The following is a 17,055-nucleotide window of genomic DNA, read 5'->3' on the forward strand; positions in this document are numbered from 1 at the left end:
TACTAAATAAAGATAGATAAAAACTACCAAGTCTAGCAAATCACAATAAAAACTCATAAAATCCTGAATTAATTAAAAATCTGAAAATTTAAGAAAATTTAATTAATATACTCTTAAAGTGAATCTAAAATAAAATAAAGTATTTTCTGGATTTAAAATAAATGATAAGATAAATTAAAATAAAATTAAGAAATTAACAACCTAAATCTCAATCAAATCTAATATTAAAAATGGTATTAAATAAAGATAGATAAAAACTAACAAAATCTAGCAAATCACAATAAAAACTCATAAAATCCCGAATTAATAAAAAATTCGAAAATTCAATAAAAATTAATCAATTTATTCTAAAAAGAAATTTAAAATAAATTAAAAGACCAAATCTTATCTTTTAAAATAATATCAATCAATTATTTTAGAATATATAAAATTAAAACATATATCAATTGAAAATTATATCTTCTAAAATAATATCAATTAATTAGGTTAGAATATATAAAATTAAAATATATATCAATTGAAAATTATATCCTCTAACAAATTGACACGTGGAATAATTTTTATGAGAATTAATCTGGGAGCGACACGTCACTAACTTGGCCTGTGGGAGCGACACGTCATGCTAGAAGTTGTTCTTTTCTAATATATATAGATAGATATAGATTTCTTTGATTCATCTCAACTAGATAATAATAAACAATTAAAGGGTCAATTTCACAAAAGAATCAATTTTTAGAATTGGAAAATTCTATAAGACACGAGGAACCCGTCCACAAAGGTCACGACAATGAACATTTCAATTGTTTGTTGATTAATTACCTGATTTTTCTCTCCCATCTAATTTATTTTCACCGACTTTGATTGGTTAGATTGCCCAATCATGCTACTCATGTCTGTTTTCCTTCATGCCCTGTAGCTTTGTTCTTTACAATTACACTAAAAATAAAGTCAACGAATTCATAACCAACTCACAAGTTCCAAAATTCACAACTCATTAATGTCTTTTAAAACAACAAAAGCATAAATCAAAGTCCAACAATCTCACAATAACATAGTCTTAGTTCAAAACTTCTAAGTTGAATTCGAAACATTAGATGCTCTCTTGGAAGAAGATACACTCGCTTCTTCATTACCACCACCACAATGATCAACATTCAAATTTTCATCACCATTAAAAGCTACAATACAGGTTGTTGTCGGAGCGGAATGAGCCTAACTCGCATTAGCTCGAAAAAATGCTGGTTGAATTAGACTGACCCACTTTTGATTTTTGGGTTGAATGTCTCAACCCAACCCGCAAAAATGTGGGCCAAACGGGCTGACCTAACGGGTCAAGCTCATTTTGCCACCCCTAATCCTATTCAAGAACGTGAAGGGTTAGATTATAAAAAGAAACAATCGTGTACTATGCACTGCACTCATTACAATATTGGTTTCTAGTCCGTACAAATTGGGGGCAAGAAAACTAAAGGTGAGTAATAGAATTAGAATGCATGTACTCTCAAACATACCCTAAAATTGTAGGATCAAATATAAAGTATTCGAGCAGATAGGCAAAGATGAATAATTATATGCTTGCTAAGACGGAGAGATGGATGTGCAGTCCAATATTACAGTTAAAGTGTTTAACAATTTTTATTTTTTCTTCAAATTAGATGCTCCTCCTTTTTCCTGTGGAAGGTCTCTGAACTAAGTTGATGCATGCCTCTCTAGATGATAGACAAGAGTTGCAAAAATAAGAATATGATCTATTATGCTTGACAAAAGAAAATAAAACACTCTAGACTTCAATTATAATCAGTAAAAGTTATTTACCAAGAGAAAACAAAACAAATGAAATGTCCATACATTGTTGCTAAAACAATGATCATGTCTCCTCTAGTTTTCCATATGATAGAGTGAACTTTGTATCATCTGATAAGCTTGTTATAACTCACAGGAACAAGTGCTTAAATTCACCATTAGCAAGCTGACAAAGCTTCTAGTAGCTGACCATATCTGCCAACAGAGGAAAAAACATCAGAACCCATGTACTTAGGAATTTCATTACAAAATTGAAGAATGGAAAAGAAAATGATACCAATTGAATCACCAAAATTGGTCCACATCTCAGCGCGAATGGACTTATCACTGTCAACAATACCAATAACTTCCACAAAAGTTGTGAGAGGAGCAGGTGGTGGTGATCCTTTCACAACTAGCTGCTTGTCATCAGTTGATTTTCCAATAACAACTCCCCCATCAGAAAAGCGAGGGAGCGAGCGCGGCTACTCTTTTTCTGAGTGAGCGTTTGGATTCAAGGTTTTATAATGAATATATCTCCATTTTTCTTTTTGGTTACTACATATATGTCCATTTTGATTTTAGTCCCTAAATAAAAAAATTTAGGTTTTTAATTTTCTGCGATTAGAAGTGGTATCAATCAAAAAAAAAAAATTGGTAGATGATGCTAAAACAAAACTAAGGCCTTGATGATGGACACCAAGCCTATCCGCTAACAACAAAGGCTCCAATCCAGCATGGGGGGAGTGGTATTAGACTACTTGCACAGTAGGCAAGTATGCACCCATATTCGTCATGAAATCCGCTGGAGCATTCCCCTCCCTAAGAGTATGCGAGATCTCCACACGCCAAGCTCGAGCAACTAAGGCGGTAATAGAGCCAACCAACGAAGCATACGCATGGAACCGCGCAGCTGGACCCTTCACGACGTCAATGGCCATAGTAGAATCGGAGTGAACTACCACCTGCCGATATCCCTTATCCCAACAAAGCCTCAGACCCTGATAAATTGCCATCAACTCAGCATGCAAAATCTCTAAGTGACCAATAGAGCCCGCAAAACCCAGAAGGAAACCACCACCATCATTCCTAAGCACACCGCCAAAACCCGCAAGGCCAGGGTTACATTTGGAGCTACCATCAACGGTGAAGGAAGTCCACCCCTCTGGAGGAAATTGCCACCGCACCCAACGAGGTTGTCGCGTCGACGTGTGAGGAGGTACCCCATCAAACACATAAGAACCGCGGGAACGCCAAATACATCATACCATAATGCAAAACTTACCCCACAAATCCTGAGGTACCATGTCCATCCAAGCACAGAATGAAGCACTGCCCCAGAATCTCGTGGAAGCAAAGCCATTAGCAACCCACACCTGCCTAGCAACCTCGCAGTCACGAAGACAGTGAAGAAGAGACTCAGGCACACGGCTGCACTCTGCAGCACCGGCAAGTGACCACAAGAGGGATTCCACGATGAGCCAAAGTAGTAGTCGTAGGGACAGCATTGTGACAACATTGCCAGATAAAAAGCCTAACCTTATGCGGAACATGAAGCTTCCAGATCCAGTTCCAACTGTCACCAGAGAAACTTCCCGAGGCATCCCTTCTCAACCATTGATAGCCATCCTTGGCTGAATACGCCCCATGCAAACTGCTTTGCCACGTGAGGAGATCAGGAACATCAGCATTGATACATATCATAATCATGTCAAATAATCTTAAATAACATTTTTTAATCGTCAAAACTTGAAACCATGTCATATTTTTATTAATTTTCTTTTGCTATGATGTACAAACTAGTATTGTCAAGATATAGATCCGAATCTTAGGATCCTTCAATATTGTAATCTTTTTGAATTCTGATACTTTACAATCAAGACCCCATATAGGATCTCATGAGAGTAGGATCCATCTAGATCCTAATTGTTGGGGGTAGACAATCAAATCCCATGACCAAAGTCTTGGAAATGAGTTTCGAGTTCCAACCCCTAATAGAGGCTCAAGCTGTCAGGCATTCACAACCACTTCCCATCTTTCTTGTTTATCTTTGTGCACGACCTCCGTGGTAGACCATCTTACGCGGCTGTTTGAGTCCTTTTTCCAGTTTAAGTGTAATTTTCTATGTATGAGTATTGTTTAGTAAACTAGGAGTATACCCGCGCGATGCGCAACGGAGGTTTAATTTCTAAATTTTTAATTTAATCAAATGATTAAGGATGCACATTGTGAATATAATTTAAGCGGTAACATTGCCAATATATTTCATTATTTAGTTAAATTTAAAACATAAATTTAGACATACAGTATAATAAAATTATGTTAAAAGTTTTTTCCCGTTGTTTTTGGAGTATTTTCTTAATTCTAATTAACATTAATTATAACAAAATAAATTTTATTGTTACAACATGAATAATGTTTTCCACTAAAGAAATTATAAAGGTTTTGTATTTTGAGACACAAAATATTGCCAATGGTAAAATTTTGAGACACTAAAAACATTTTAATGCATTTGAACCACTTTTAAAAAAAGAATAAAAGCATTTTTTCTGGAACAAAATGAATAAAACATTAAATATAATTGGCTTAATTGCACTTTTGGTCCCCCAACTATTGCCTTCCTGCGAAAATCGTCCCCAAACTTCAAAATTAGCAAAACACGTCCTCCAACTATACACCCGGTTGCAAAATTGGTTTTCCGTTAACTTCCGTCAAAAAACTAACAGAATATTCCGTTAAAAATGAATTAAAAAATAAAAGAAAAATTCTTCTTCTTCCTGTTCCAGCATCACCTTCTTCTTTCTGTTCCAACTTCTTCAATTGGGCCATGCTCTCTTCTTCTTCGTTACACCGCCAAGCTCCTGTTATGCCGGTGATGGCGGCGTTTTCCAAGCTCCTGTTTCGCCGCCATCACTGACCGCTTTCCACCATCAACTCGCCTTCTTCCTTCGATTTCGATCTGAGCTCGCCTTCTCCTTATGGAAGTTGGGGTTTTCGTTCGGTATGGATTTGGGGTTTTTGAGATTCAAACCTCACCCTCATCACCTGCAAAATCTCATATCTGAATCGTTGGGCTGGTAGCGAGATTGGTGCCTTTGTGAGGGGTGGGTTTCAGGGGTGGGTTGCGGGTGAGGTTTCAGGGGTGGGTTGCGGGTGACGGTGGGGATGGGGTTGGGTTGCAGGTGAGGTGCGGTGGGTTGCGATGGGTTTTGGGTGGGGATGGGTTTCATGGGTGGGTTGCAGGTGAAAGAGGGGACGACAGAGACAGAGGGAGGAAAAGGGACAAGGATGGGATAGAATCGATGGTGATTTTTTATTTTATTTTCCAGCAATATGTTAAGTTTTGGACGGAAGTTAACGGAAAACCAATTTTGCAACCGGGTGTATAGTTGGAGGATGTGTTTTGCTAATTTTGAAGTTTGGGGACGATTTTCGCAGGAAGGTAATAGTTGGGGGACCAAAAGTGCAATTAAGCCAATATAATTTCATTGTTGTTACTATTCACCTCTTTGTTTGAAAATGCAATCTTATAGTACTCCGCAAGCCCATCTAACACGAAACCGGTGGAAAAAAAAATTGCCCATGAACAGGGAAAGAACTTTCAATTAAAGGTTAGGAGATATTGAAATTGAATAGATATGAAGAATGGGTTAGATTAGATAAGAGGAAAATTAATAGAAATTAAAAGCAAACATGCGAGTATAGAAAAAGCAAAAAAAGAAAACCATTACCCCAAAAAATTTGATCATTGAACGGAAGAATGAATATAATTCTCTTCTCCTTATCCTTGGTGAAGTGTCAATAATATCTCATCCTAAATATATCATTCAGAGTTGAGTTAAACATAAGCATGACAGATACAAAGATGAAAGAAAATCTGAGTACCTATACTAAAATCTGAGACTATATTAATAACTATCTAACATAGACATAATGGCCTATAAATGTCAAATTAACACACTCAAAATAACATTACATTTCCAATGTAAAGCATAAAGAAGAGTAAACTCATGGAGCTCCATCACATGTAAATTGAGCAAGATTTGGTTAACTGATTACATTTGGCATCTAAGCTCTCAAGCAATCCTTGAGAAAAGCTTTACTCCATGTTATGATAGTTTGGAATTCTCACAACCAATCTTAGAAGCCAATAACAAACCTGGAACATGACTTGGCTCCTTTCTACTACTCAACAATTTTCCGAGAAGATCCAGTGCTACCAAGTCCTTACACGCTCCATAATAACAAAGAGCTATAACATGCTACCTTTCTCTTTTACTGATAGCCCAAGGAGCAATTCTTCCAAATGATTAGTTAAGGCTGTCAAATCCCCTAAAACAGAAAGAACAAATGAAAGGTGGTCTAAAATTGAAAGATCTCACTCAATTTTATAGAGAGAGACATTTCTTTTGCAAAAACATTTAAAGAAGTATAGCCTCTTCCATGTTTTTTTTAGGTACAAATGAGTTGTCCATTATGAATATGCATAACAAATGGATCTAACACACAAAGCTCAGCGACAACAGTCAGTATGGGATCCAAACAGTTGAAGATAGCTCCCAAAATGAGCATCTTGCCAAGTTTGGGTTCTACAAGAAGCATTGACAACTTGTGCCCTGAAAATTAAAAAATCAAATCTCAGTAGTGGCTCTCTGAAATAAATCAAAATAATGCATTGGAAAGGTTTGTAGAAACCAACGACAGGAGAAAATTCTTTTAATGGAAAAATGGCAGGAGAAGCTAAAGTACACTTTCTTTCTTACCTAGAAGGTCAAATTTTCATTCTCATCTAAGGGTCCAATAGTCTTCAAATATCCAATAGCATTTTGAACCTGAAGAATGACCAGTGTACAATGAACTGCTTCAGGCAATCCACCAGTGTATTACCAACTCTCTGTAATATTTCATATTTAATAATCAGGATTCAGGGAGCTACATGAGGCATGCAGCACATCAATTATCAAAGAAAATAACACCAAAACTCCAACATAAGTGATCAATTTTTTAACTTACTATGGTAAAACTGTCACTAAGCACAGGTGAAAGAGGCAAACAATCAAAATGTTCGAAGTTCATTGCGATCTGCAAAAAGAATAAATATAAGTTAAAAAGATTATCACAATTCCATTTAAAATAACAATAGTGGAATATTATCTAAGAAAACAGAAAATTATATTAATGTAGAGCTAAATTGAAATCAAGAGAAAATTATGCAATCACCAGCCTAAGAAAATCTATTAAAATAGATGTCTCATGTCACACACAGACCAAGAACCTGGAACAATCTAAAAGTAAACTATGATGTCATAAGTAACTTGAATTGCATGTTTGAAGTAACTAAGTGAGTTAACTTTAGTCATTTCAGCAACCTGCAGGCACAATAGGCCATGCCAAAGTAGTCTAAGCATGTGAGCTAATGAACAATAATTGTGACCAAAAGATTCATCCTTCATACTACTACCATCATTAAATCTCTCAACATGTCAACACTAAAGTGCCAGAAAATCAAAAGTCACACATAAAACAGAACCAAAATTGAATTTCGTTTTCTTAGGTTGTAAAACCCAAGTGGCCAATAACTCCAATCCCTTTTGAGTGCATTTCCGCGACAATTTCTCAGAATCTATGATTTATACTGATTAAAGGGCGCAGATATGAATGGAATCATTAATTTTACTTTTATGAAATTTGGGCCAGGTTATTCAAGGAGTTCAAGTAGGGTCTGTTGTAGAGGATGCTCATGAGGCTGAGGACATTCTAAAAAGGTGGTTACTTTGGCAAATGTTCCTGTTGTAGAGGAAGTACATGAGGCTGAAGACACTCCATAAATTATATAAATATTAATTCTAGTGCATGTCACAAATAGAAATAGTACCGAGAAATAGTGAAGAAAATCAAAAGTCACACATAAAACAGAACCAAAATTGAATTTCGTTTTCATAGGTTGTAAAACCCAAGTGGCCAATAACTCCAATCCCTATACTTCTATTCATTACTAAACATTTCGAAATTACTAACTTTATTACTTCCTAGAGGTTTTACCAACCAGTTGTAAAGTTACCCTACAACCTTTTCTCCAAATGCAACAGCATCAAATCAAAACTGCAATGCTCCTTGTAGCCAGTTATAGAATAATTTCAAACATAATACACCTCGGACAGAGATGCAGAATTGCAAAGTCATAGTTCCTTATGATTTATGAAGGCACTCTAATATCACAAGGAAGAACCATATAGTAAATATGCAATGCAAATAAGGAGGAAAAGTTTATTACATTGTATTGAGGATAGTCTTTTGTACCTGAGAGGAACAACTTCGACAGGTTAAACTGCTACCAAGAATCCCATCAAAAGGACCAAGGAAGAGTTGCTTCCATCTTTCCTGCTCGCTTTTCCAGTCCCTCTATATGGGAGCAATATTCTATTATTAGAAGCAAAAGCGTCTGCTAAAGAACCCACATTTGGAGCATAGCAACCTCCAAATTCTTCCCTGAGAGAGCATAACAGATGAAGAAACGCTTCAGCAGCATCCTACAAAAAAAACTAAGCATGAATGAGACAGAGAACCAGAACATGGTCAGTTGCTAAATGATTAAGGGAAAAAAAAACTCTACCTGCTGGTCTGTTAGATTAAAGTCTAGATTGTAAAGGACATAGCAAGCATTATCTCTCGCGGACTTAGTATAACCTCCTCTCCACTAACTGAACTAAGCTCTGCACATACAGAACATTAAATTCAACTGCAAGCATAAAACACAAGGATTCCCCAGATCTTGATAATCATAATTAAAAAAAAGTGAAAACTCATTTCAGTTCCAAGTAACATGCATCATTTATCAATTTAGGCGGCATTTGAATACACAGCTTAATTAGGTGCTTATGACAATAAGCCTGTGGATAAATAAGATCAGAAGAAATTTGCTTCAAAACTGCCATCATATCACGCTATCTACAATGTTTATTATGTCTGTAGGCACATAGCACAATTATAGTCCTTCAGACCTCATTTTTCATTTACTGTTTCTTCTTTAACAATGTTAGTTGAGTTCTCAATTCCTTTTAAATGATAGAAATGTTCAAGTTTCAGTAAAATCCACACCTTTTCTTGATCAGCTGGCTTTGCATACACTCCATATCTTTCCTTCCTGGCATCATTCAATCCCAAATCAACAAAAAGTAGCATCAAATTCTTGGTATCACATTGCAATTATTTAAGATACTATAAAAATCATTCACTGTGATAAACTCCCAAACAAAAAAGAAATAGTGAAGAAAACAGGAGACAAATTACAGGGTTCCAGCAGAGAAATTTGGCTACTTCTTATTTCAATTATTTCATGGTGAAAGATCATTTCAATTTCACCATGCAATTAACATATCAATTTCTATTTAAAGTACCATCAGCAACTAAAATTCAAAGATTAGATCATGATTTCATGAACATCTTACTCAAAGTCCTAGAGTTCTTAAAAACTGATTTCCTAAACATAATGAACCCAGTACGAAGTCTAAAATTCAGAGCTTAAAGTTCGAGAGCTTACAAATCCCAAGTTCTGGAATTTTTCCGCGAGAAGTCACCGAAGAAGATGAAGTTCACGGAAGCGCCGATCTGAACTTGGATATCATATCCTTCCGAGCGCTGGCCTCAATCTTGTTGCCCTATCATTGGCAAAAAAAATCATCATAAGGCAGTTAAATTCACAACAAAAACTCAACAATCCAAAACTTTACAACAAAAGATAGATATATATCGTAAGGGATCAACCTTGACATCAACTAAAACAATATGGATAGCAAATGGACTCAATGGGTCGTTCACAGGGAAAACATCCCACATCCACCCTACTCCTAATTTTCATGAAATTCTTTCCTGAACATAGACTCTTGATGGGGTTGACACGAGAACTCATATATCACCGTAGACTCATTCACAAAACACACTCAATAGACAGAAATCAACCAAAATGAACTGATGAAAGGATGAACAAATCAAAGTATGAGCCCTTATATTTATAGAGAGAAAGTGCAAGCTGTGACCAGCCAATATACAACTGTAATTGAGTACGAAAATGGATTATAGCTATTAGATGATAGCATATGGAGTAGAACAGGGCCATGCAGACTGTAAAGAAACAAATAAATTTAGAAGAAAATGGTTGAAGGTAAAAAGTACCTAAGAATATAGGAAGAGCTTCCGGAGAATAGGTTGTAGATCTCCTGCATAGGGATCTCCCTTCTATGCACCAGCACGGCAACAGCTGGCCGGTGGGGGACCTCCTACATCCATGCCGAAGAGAGCTAGAAGAATAGGAGAAGAGGGTAATCGATGAAAGAATAGGGAACAACATTGGTACAAGCATAATGATGTACACAAAATGATATACAAAATTACAAACATAAAACAGAGAATTCACGAGGAGCCAGTCGCTAAACCATCTTCATTGTACAAATTACAAACATATACAAATATGCAATGGAATCTTCATTGTAGATTCTTAAACCATCTTTTTCACAACTACATGCATTTTCTCTTTTTGGCCATCCATTTCAAACTGACAAATGTGGGGACAAAGGCATTGAGTTAGAAAACCAAATGAAAAATACTGGACGGTCTCTATAAGTAACATTAACTTCCATTCCATGCTCAGATACAAATTTAAAATTGTACAAAAGAATGGCACCCAGATTTCTTCAATTTGCGCATTCCGCTAATATAGCTCATTTATTCCTAAAGTACAACAAACTCCTAGACAATGCTCATTGCTATATGAACGGATCTAGTGACGGAATGCAATTATAGCTAAACCGAAAGTGTTGACCACTTATGAGAAATGACCTGCTGAACAAAACTTTTTCGTCATATTGTTGAGTGTCGACCCCCTGTAGAAATTTTCATTATTTGCTCCCAAAACCACGAGGAGTTGGCCTTGCTGTTGAGTCCGCAAATAGGCTCCTTTGTTCTGATCTCTTTCTCCTCCTTGCAGTGCCAGGTGGAGCCTTTTAAAATAAACATGCTTAGTTAATCCAAATTAAAAGAAAGTAACTTGAAAATTGTTAAATTTCTTATGTGTAGGAAATGAAATAACCTTTTCCTCTGGTTTAAGTGCTTCTTCAAGATTACTAAGTGTTGGCATTGATCCACCTTGCATTACACCCATCAGATTCTGCATTCGAACACGCATTTGGAATAGTTGAGCTACAACTTGGCTTACCTGACATTGTTGTCATACATTCTTCAAAGTCAGAAAGAGTAGCAATGGTAGAGAAAGAAGAGCTAGTTTACTTAGACAAAAAAATAAGTTTTGAAAAATTGAAAGAAAAATCATTCTGCATACCTGCTGCTCTGTTTTCCCTGATTCCTGAGCAACTCTTTTCCTCCTAACAGGGGATTCAGCCAACAGTTCTGGTTTTTCCCTCTCCTCTGAGAATAACAAGAAAAGTTGGTTTAGCAAATTCAGTGAATTCAGGTTCAACAAATCAAAAGTAAAACCGCAAAGCTCTCCTCACAACAAAATTAGCATCCTCGTCATGTAGTAACCAAGGGAATCTGGAGTGTCTTTCAACTTCGTTAGAATTTTTTTTATCTAATGACTGTTTGTCCATCCACGTTGTGCAAACCCATGTAAAGGATGTATGGTAAATGTCTAAAGTGAAGATATTACAAAAAGAAGCAGATGATATCAAATAATACCACCTTCAAAGCCTAAACATGAGCAAATCACCTGTCACATTCAAGCTGAAATCTCAATGGAGAACAAGTGACATGAAAAGCCTAGGGGAGAGTGGTTAAAGTATTGATTGCATAACTGTGATATCTAAAGGGTAAAGCCATCTCTCAGGGATCAACTTCATGTCTCACAGGAAACAGGCAACGATTGGGTTGAAATTTTCCCAAAACAATTTCGAATAACTGAGTTTCAAACAGATAAAAAGTATCACTTGAAAATTGAACTACTAGAATATGTGAGAGGTGGATTGAGAGATAGAATTTGACAGGGGATTAAAAATCATCAACATATGTCGCATGTAGCCTCAATCATTGCTCAGTTTTTTATTTACATTAGATAAACCAATGTTAATAAACAAAATTACAAATATGAAGATGATAGAGCAATTTTTATTTGAAATATATGACATCATTGATCAGTAGAAAGAAAGGACCTGGGGTCATGGCTTCTATCATTGCTTCCATATTCTTCAAATTCTTCTCTGCTTCTCGAATTTGAGCAGGAGTAACCTGTATGCAATCAGATGAGATTCCATAAGTTTTACGTCATTAACAGAATTAAAACTGCAAATATCAAGAAAAGTTTGCAAATGCAAGCAGTGCTTAGTTTGGAGGTTCATACACCAAAACTGGGAGATTGTCATCATATAAGTGCCGCCTTTGTTCTCAATTGGTATGGGGAAACACATATTAAATTTTCATAAATTGAAATATTTAGGAGAGTTTACATGAAGGATCCCATACCTTCGACATACCAGGAATCATTCCCATAACACGAGACACAGAACCCATTTGTGCAACAGCACGAGTTTGCTTTAGAAAATCCTTAAAGTCAAACTTTGCACTCATGATCTTCTCTTGCAGTTTCTCAGCATCTTCTTGTTGCATCTATAATAAGTGTGGTTAATAACATATTACTTTACTTTGGTTTTGTGACAATGACAATAGAAAAACATAATGAGACTTACAACTTCTTGTGCCTTCTCTACAAATGAAAGAACATCTCCCATTCCTAGTATACGTCCTGCCATTCGATCAGTGAAGAAAGGTTCAAGATCATCCATACGCTCCCCTCGTCCTACCAGCTTAATTGGCTTCCCAGATACCTGCCATCATTGAACTATCCATGTAAATGAAATATAAGAGAAAGAAGGAGGGAGCTTCAAAATGGGGTACCAATTACTTTGCAATTCCAAATAAGCTTAAAATATTGGTAAAACCTAACACTTCAAAAAATAAAAATAAACTATAGCAAGAACTGTACCAAAATATATATTTATATAATACATATAGATAGATATAGATAGATAAATAGATATTCACATATTTAAAGCAGTATCCGTATATTATGGCTATGAAATCTAGGGGTCATATAAATCAGGTTTAGATATATGTCATTCAGAACATATTAATAGATTCAATGAGGTTATAGTAAATTTACTGAAACATAAATATTGAAAAAAGATCCCCCAATAAATTATGAGTTCTTTAGTACAAAGTAATAGGAGTTACGGAGCATATCTCTGAGAAAATCATCAAATAACATGTCCTAGGCACATATATTCACTAAATGAGAGACAGAAATGCCACTGACACAACTTAATTACCCTAAAGAGTCTGTTAACATTCCATTGTCAATCCGTTAAGTTGTTTGTAATACATGGAACTAACTTAATACTTGACTGCATATCATAAAATTTGTTTTAATCAATCGAAGTTAATGAAGCTTAAGCTACCAAACAGGTTCTTTACAATAATAGTTTTTAATAAAAAATGTGCCTACAAATCACATTTTTGTAAATTAATGAAACTAACTTTCAAGTTTCAAGAACTTGCAATGTTGAAAATTATGGGGTAGAATAGTACACATTTCTTAAGATGAGAACAAATTCAAAGTAGCTGCACTTTTCAAAATAAAATACCAAATAAAAACATCTTATGAAAGCTGTGATAAAGACAAGCAAACCTCTTTGACACTCAAAGCTGTTCCACCTCTTGAATCACCATCTAGCTTTGTCAATATAGCACCTGTTATTCCAATCTCAAGATTGAAAGTAGTTACCAAGGCTGTCCACCAAAAATAGTAAAGTCAGAATCTTTGAATGGTTATAGTTGTCATGGTATTACAACCTACATCGAGTACAAAATTACACTAAAGCCAAAAGGGTTTTTTTATCAGTAATACGATAATAATTAATTTACAGTCAATTCATAAACATGACCAGTTTTGTTTTTCATTTTATTTTTATAGAAAAATACTTTCTTTTTTGTGTAAAAGGGTAAAACTTCTCTTCTGAATACCTGCTGCTTCTTGCCATGTCATTGCATCCACAACTAGCAAGACTTCTGTTGGATTCAATGCCTTCTTAACTTCTTTTAACTCATCCATCATAGCTTTGTCTATCTGTTTCACAAGAAATGGAAAACTTGACCAAAAGAATAAAATTGATTCTAATAAAAATAAATAAGTCACGATCGTAAAACCTCCAATCCTATAAAGAATTACCTGCAGCCTACCAGCAGTGTCAACAATAACCACATCAATTTTCTTCTTTTTGGCCTCTTCTAAACCTTGTCTAGCAATTTCTGAAGGTTTAACATCGGTCCCTGCTGTATAGACAGGCACACCCACCTGATACAAGCTATAACTAATTATAAAGATGTGACTAGAAGTAAAAATGAGAGAAGAAAAGGTAAGAAATTAGTCAAATTGTCTTAAGTAGATGCTGTTAGATGTCTAAATTCAATTGGCTAAAAGATGAGAATGTTCACAACATTTCTCTTGATTCCTAGTCATTTTAAAAGCCCAAGAGATTGCTAAGTACACTGAAGATGCAATAACCCTTCTATAACATAGCCGACTACAATTAAAGGAGGTGTATTACTAAATAAATTACAAATGATCAACAATGTCAGTGACATAAAATATCAGTACCTGTTTACCCAAAATAGTAAGCTGGTCAATAGCAGCCGGTCTGTAAATATCCCCAGCGACTAGCATGCAACTCTTCCCCTGAAATCAGATTATTCCGTTTCAATAAGGTGTAGGAACTAAAAACTACCAGAAGGGAGATGGAGTAAGTAGGAAGGAGACTGGATAGACACCTGTTTCTTTAGATAATTTGACAGCTTCGCACAAACAGTTGTCTTCCCAACTCCCTGGAGTCCAGCCAATAAGATGACAGTGGTCCCAGACTTTGCAAAAACCAGTTCAGAGACCTCTCCACCCATCAATTTTACAAGTTCTTTAGTAAATTATTGCATTTTTAGTAAGAATGTAAGATCTTAGGATCCGATCCCATCCAATCCCGTCATATAATCTATGATCTTTCACCCCGATCCAAACAACATTGGTACTAACATAATGATGTACACAAAATGATATACAAAATTACAAACATAAAACAGAGAATTCACGATGAGCCAGTCGCTAATACATTTCTGCATGCAATGGAATCTTCATTGTAGATTCTTAAACCATCTTTTTCACAACTACAAGCATTTTCTCTTTTTTGACATCCATTTAAAACTTACAAATGTGGGGACAAAGGCATTGAGTTAGAAAACCAAATGAAAAATACTGGACGGTCCCTATAAGTAACATTACACTTCCATTCCATCCTCAGATACAAATTTGAAATCGTATTATAATTCATTATTACTTAATGCAGAAGCAACTTAATATGATCAATAGTTCTATGATGTCTGCAATCAGGCAAGGGACCACGTATATGAAATAAAATGTTCAAAGGGTGAAGGAAACCTAGACAATTGAGAGTAAGACAATGTTAAAAGACAAATCCAACCGTGGATGGTGCCTAGGAATTTCAGAGTGCGATGTTATTTGTGGGTTTGGTTGTTTGGCCATTGGAGGGGGAAGGTTGTGTTTGGGGGTAAGGGGTTGTGTGTGAAGGTTTCAGGAAGGTAGCAGTAGATGGGAAAGGGGGTCGTGGATAGCGGGTAGGCTGGGTTTTGGTGTCTCGTAATTTCTCTTTTATCTACTCGGCCATGCCAATGGCTTGAGACACACAATATTTCAGTTCTTTGTTGATATCGTCATGTAGCCTAGACAGAAAACAATTGAGCATGAGTTCAGGTGTTCAAAATAGATGATAAGCATACATCCTGTAATTGTTTGGAAACCAGATTTTTCTATTGTGTAAGCATATTCACAAGAGTCATGAGAGGAATACAAGGAACTTGGCTATTCTTAAACATCTTTTAAGACAACCCAACTTATCCATCACACACAATAGTTGAAGAAAGCCAATAGCAGAAAATCAGCATTGTCTACTGCGTACTTTCACCTTCATCAATTTAAAAATCAAAACCAATCAGCCTTGAGATAAACAAATCATGCAACTGCTGCTACTGAGTACTGATGATAATTAAACCAACAATTAAGTCAGATGAAAGAAAACTGCAACAGCTTCAATTTCAAGTTAAAACTAAAGCTACCAATTGAACTACAACATGTATGTGTGTGTAATCTAACTCTAGCAAGAAATGGAAGACAGCTAGCTAGTGTTCTATTCAATATAATTCAAACAATTTCAGCTAAGATTTTCCCTAAGTCAAACTTGCCATTGTTGCATTCTATAGCATCCACTACCTCATGAAATGCAGAAACACTACACAGAACTACCCGGCCATTCCTTTGCTCAAAACCAAATTCATCATAAGCTTTTTCCAGCAGCATCTTGCATCTCTTACCAAAGCTGCCAGAGGCCAATCAGCAACTCTAAGAAATTGGAAATGTTATATGAAGAGCTTCTTGAGGGAAAACTTCTATGTCATGTACTCTTTTGTTCTCGGGGAGAAGCTTTGGGTCAATAGTCATGACAGACCGCCACATATCCACAACTTCCCCCACACTTTTATCTCTAGCATTCTTGAATAGGGTATTCTTACCTACCAGAACCTTATCATAAAAAAGTGCTTCCCATCCCTCACCTGCACCTGATATTGCAAACATCACAATTTCACCCATATTTTTTCTATCAGTTAGTTGCAGAAGTTCCATAACTCTTCCGCATATTATGGCGGAGAAGCACACTTCTATGGCCATGGTTAGTTTCACCCCGACTTTCACTTGCTCCATGATCACACACAATAGAGATGCTGCGTAAACACAATTAACAAAAGGTCAGTTTCAAACTTAAAAGTTAAATTTAGATCTAAGTTAATAGTATTTAAAGTTAGTAGTACCTGTGATTTGAATATCATCACTACTGATCACATGAGGTTCATCCGCATCTGATCCCCCAAAGCCATGACCAGCGATGTGGACGTAGAGAATGTCACCGGAAATTGCTTCTTCTACCAATCTCCTCAATTCTGCTTCTACATTCAATTTGATTGGCTTTTTATACTTTTTTCTTCTATCATCTGAAAGAAGCAAAATGTTTTGCTTCTCAAACTTATAGAAGTGAGTTAGGAGAAGCTGAATCACCTCTATTGTTGCGAGACTTCTATTCAACTGCTCACTTTTCCCTTTTTCATCGACTCTTCCGGGGTAACAAATGCCAATAAGGAGAGATTTTCTAC

At 35.9% G+C, this 17,055-nt stretch overlaps 1 protein-coding gene across 3 annotated transcripts; it reads right to left on the reverse strand.

The window, feature by feature from the left end:
• Nucleotides 1-5,668: 5,668 nt before the first annotated feature.
• Nucleotides 5,669-16,358, reverse strand: LOC130730191 (signal recognition particle subunit SRP54, chloroplastic-like). 3 transcript variants are annotated; one of them, XM_057582135.1, is made up of 20 exons: nucleotides 16,121-16,358; nucleotides 14,614-14,727; nucleotides 14,444-14,521; nucleotides 14,015-14,140; nucleotides 13,810-13,912; nucleotides 13,475-13,575; nucleotides 12,477-12,614; nucleotides 12,253-12,396; nucleotides 11,943-12,018; nucleotides 11,117-11,202; nucleotides 10,868-10,993; nucleotides 10,618-10,778; nucleotides 9,955-10,079; nucleotides 9,323-9,440; nucleotides 8,881-8,926; nucleotides 8,396-8,495; nucleotides 8,083-8,312; nucleotides 6,796-6,864; nucleotides 6,546-6,676; nucleotides 5,669-6,398 (listed from the first exon to the last, which is right to left on the reverse strand). In XM_057582135.1, exons 1-12 carry the CDS (start codon nucleotides 16,205-16,207, stop codon nucleotides 10,677-10,679), a joined length of 1,281 nt encoding a protein of 426 aa, XP_057438118.1. In that variant the 5' UTR covers nucleotides 16,208-16,358; the 3' UTR covers nucleotides 5,669-6,398; nucleotides 6,546-6,676; nucleotides 6,796-6,864; nucleotides 8,083-8,312; nucleotides 8,396-8,495; nucleotides 8,881-8,926; nucleotides 9,323-9,440; nucleotides 9,955-10,079; nucleotides 10,618-10,676. The 3 variants fall into 3 exon arrangements, with proteins under 3 accessions (XP_057438118.1, XP_057438117.1, XP_057438119.1); XM_057582134.1 differs by having other exon boundaries at nucleotides 9,955-10,778; XM_057582136.1 differs by having other exon boundaries at nucleotides 8,083-8,324; nucleotides 9,955-10,778.
• Between the last annotated feature and the right edge of the window lie 697 nt (nucleotides 16,359-17,055).

The sequence above is a fragment of the Lotus japonicus genome, chromosome 1 (assembly GCF_012489685.1).
Source record: "Lotus japonicus ecotype B-129 chromosome 1, LjGifu_v1.2".
Classification (NCBI taxonomy): Eukaryota; Viridiplantae; Streptophyta; class Magnoliopsida; order Fabales; family Fabaceae; genus Lotus; species Lotus japonicus.